This window comes from Sinocyclocheilus anshuiensis, unplaced genomic scaffold (assembly GCF_001515605.1).
Source record: "Sinocyclocheilus anshuiensis isolate Anshui unplaced genomic scaffold, SAMN03320099.WGS_v1.1 scaffold1449, whole genome shotgun sequence".
NCBI classification, from domain to species: domain Eukaryota; kingdom Metazoa; phylum Chordata; class Actinopteri; order Cypriniformes; family Cyprinidae; genus Sinocyclocheilus; species Sinocyclocheilus anshuiensis.
This window is the reverse complement of record NW_015549696.1, coordinates 87,197-90,276: the sequence shown is the minus strand read 5'-3', so window position 1 is coordinate 90,276 and position 3,080 is coordinate 87,197. Positions and strand designations below refer to the sequence as shown.

The window sequence follows — 3,080 nt, the reverse complement described above, 5'->3', positions numbered from 1 at the left end:
GGGCTATTTAAAATTTTAAAAATGCTTCTACAAAAAAAAAAAAAAAAAAGTTCCTTTTGCAGATATGATCTTGTTTAGGGATCTGTGCCTCTGTGCATATGGACATCTGACTGCTAAGTAGTGATTAGGCATGGACCGATTACCGGTTTCAAGGTATACCGCAATTGGAAAATTCCAGTAACAGGCCCCTCCCCCTCCTGTTGGTGCGAGTGAGCGGTCAGTCACGTGTGTGTAGGATGGCTTAAGGAGCAGCCCCTGGAATTTACGCGATCGGCAACTGGTAATCTCGTCTCTGTATAGTTCATATTATAGCAGTGTTTCAGCGCAGTGCTGCTTTGTTTACAGCGGTAACCAAGGGAACGCCATTTGTGGTGTTCCAGAAGCGCCTCCTGCTGTCAGAGAGTGAATCTGCATCTCATTCAGAGCTCCTGCTGTTTGTTTCGTTCAGGCATGTAGTATAATTTCATAAAGCTGGTCATAGTTTCACAAAACTGAAGTCAAACCATTCTGTTTTTGCTTCAAATTTAGAAATTATACAATCTAATTTAGATTTAAAAATCCTCATGTTGCATGTATGCAGCATCTTTGTTTGGATAATTATTATTATTATTATGTTTAATGATTATTAAACAATTATATCATTGTTTGGAAACGATTGCCTCCAATTTTAAATGGAAAGAGATTTATTTTATTTGTGTTATTTATTTGATTTGGGGCTTGTTTTAAAATGTTAATTTAGTTTTGTTATTTACATTTACATTATATTTAAATGTTGTTATTTAGCAGATGCTTTTATCCAAAGCGACTTACAAATGAGGACAATAGAAGCAATCAAAACCAACAAAAGAGCAATAATATGAAAGTGCTATATTAGTATATTATTATAGTGTTATATTTAAATTTCACAAAGAAACATGCAGCATTTTGTCCAAGCAATAATAAAAGGCCACATTTATTTATAATTTGTCTTAAACCTCATTTTGTAAAAAAAAAAAAAAAATTACAAAAATCGTGAATCGAATCGTGAAATCAAAATCGTGAATCGAATCAAATCGTGAGTTGAGTGAATCGTTACATCCCTAAATCCCTAATAATACATCAACATGCATTGAGCGATCAGGTATCAAGCTTACCTGTTTGAAAAAGTGTCTTGACTCTCGACACGCAGTCTCCACCGTGAACTTGATGCTGAAGATGTTACACAGCTTCGCACCGTATCCATTACGGCCACCTGTTAACAACACACACGATTAAACATTCCAATCAAGTAAAGTCCATTCATATGAATCCATGCACTTCCAGCTCGACCTCACCTGTGACCTTCTTCTCATCATCATCATAGTTACTGGAGGTCAGGAGTTGCCCGAAGATAAGAGCAGGAACATACACCTTTTCCACCTTGTGCTCAACCACAGGAATACCCTTTCCGTTGTTCCACACACTGATGGTGTTATTCTCCCTGCACACACAAACATGCATCACTTAGATGTCTTCCCGAGCTACAACGGTGAACAATCAGAGCATGGGAAGTACTTACGAGTCAATGTTAACCTTGATGCAGTTCATAGCTTTGTCCCTCTGTTTGTTATCAGCAGCATTCACTATGAATCAAAGAATGAGTATTATACTCAAGAAGCAGCCCTTAGAGCACATAAGGTCAAAACTGAGTTGTCTTTCAAATGTTTGACCTTCATTTAACAATATTTCATGACCTCTATGTATGTGCATTGATTGATGTTTATGTGAATAGCCTACATTAAACATTAAAAAGCTGACTTTTCTTTAAGCAAAGGTAATTATTAAAGATAGTTTTCATAACACAATAAAAGGTAAACAGCTTAATTTGAGCTGTCGGTTAATCATAGCAATGACTTCTGATTAATCATTCTTATAATCCATTAGTAAAAACTAGGGATGCTCCGATCAGGATTTTTGCAGCCGATACGGAGTACTGATTTCTTGTCATGGTGACTGGCCGATACAGATTCTGATGCTTCAAGCTTTATACAGACGTTTCATCGGGCGCACGCGCCTGGCCCGAAGTTTACCTCCAGGTTATCAGTCTGGCTATGGCGCCGGCTACAAACGCAGTTAAAGTTAAGGTGATGAGTAGACTGAAGTTGGGCTCAGGTGGTTGTGCTGTAGGATGTGTTTCCCATACATTTATTTATGGCGCTCGCCACAATATCAAAACTGACCGATTATCCAAAAGGCTTCGTTGAATAAACATGAGCACGCTACTGCACGTTTAAAAATCAAAACGAGGCACAGGTGTTTTTATATCACTGTATTTCTGAAGGAAGACTATATTTAGAAAATGTTCAATGTTATTTTCATTTCATCTTGCATGTTATATGCCTGATAAAGCAGCGTTTGTGAGCTCAGCACTGCTTTGTGTACAGCCGTTACTGGGGAAACCGCTGTTTCTCCTGCTGGCAGAGAATGAATTTGCATTTTCAGTAAGTCCGTCTGATTTACGCAGCAAAATTTTTTGCTTTTTCTATATCCACAGGCGCTGCGAATAATCCGCGGGTCGGGTGATAAAAAACACATTCTGATTATTTGCGGGTGGGTCACGGGTGGATAAAATAAATCATAAATGCAAATATTAACTACATTTTTTTCATGAGGAAGAAGATTTCGTGTGTGTTCGTTTGCCTGATCGGGAAGTTGCAGTGACAGAAACGGTGACATTCCAGATCACGTTTGAAAGGAGTAAAGCCTGTGTTAATGCCATTGAGTAGGCTAATATGGCCAAAGAAGACTTTGTTTTATAAATAAATACAACACGACGTAGCTGGGCGCCGCGGACAGACGCCGAACGTCGCCGCCGGTGTGCCTACACTCATAGAAAATAAAGTATTTGAATTTTAAAGCCGTGGCGCAACGCGACGCTGTGCTTCTCGTCCGGTGCGCGACCACCTGAAACACTTTTTTTCACCGCCGTGCCCAAACGTCTTTGTTTGGCCTTCCGAAAGCGGATGATGTCAGGAAACATGCAACAATGGTTGCAATTTATTTTTTAACTCTGTTCCTGAGCATTATAACCCCAATTTGCTATTGTGTGCTGCGCATTTTAC

The 3,080-nt window shown here is 39.0% G+C and overlaps 1 protein-coding gene across 1 annotated transcript in view; it reads right to left on the bottom strand.

The window, feature by feature from the left end:
• Positions 1-3,080, bottom strand: part of LOC107660475 (DNA topoisomerase 2-alpha-like) — a 49,312-nt gene that overhangs the window by 42,774 nt on the left and 3,458 nt on the right. The window contains exons 4-6 of the mRNA XM_016449781.1: positions 1,538-1,601; positions 1,314-1,459; positions 1,134-1,231 (exon numbers count right to left, since the gene is read on the bottom strand). Of these exons, the coding sequence (XP_016305267.1) occupies positions 1,134-1,231; positions 1,314-1,459; positions 1,538-1,601 (308 nt within the window). The remainder of the gene's footprint in view (positions 1-1,133; positions 1,232-1,313; positions 1,460-1,537; positions 1,602-3,080) is intronic.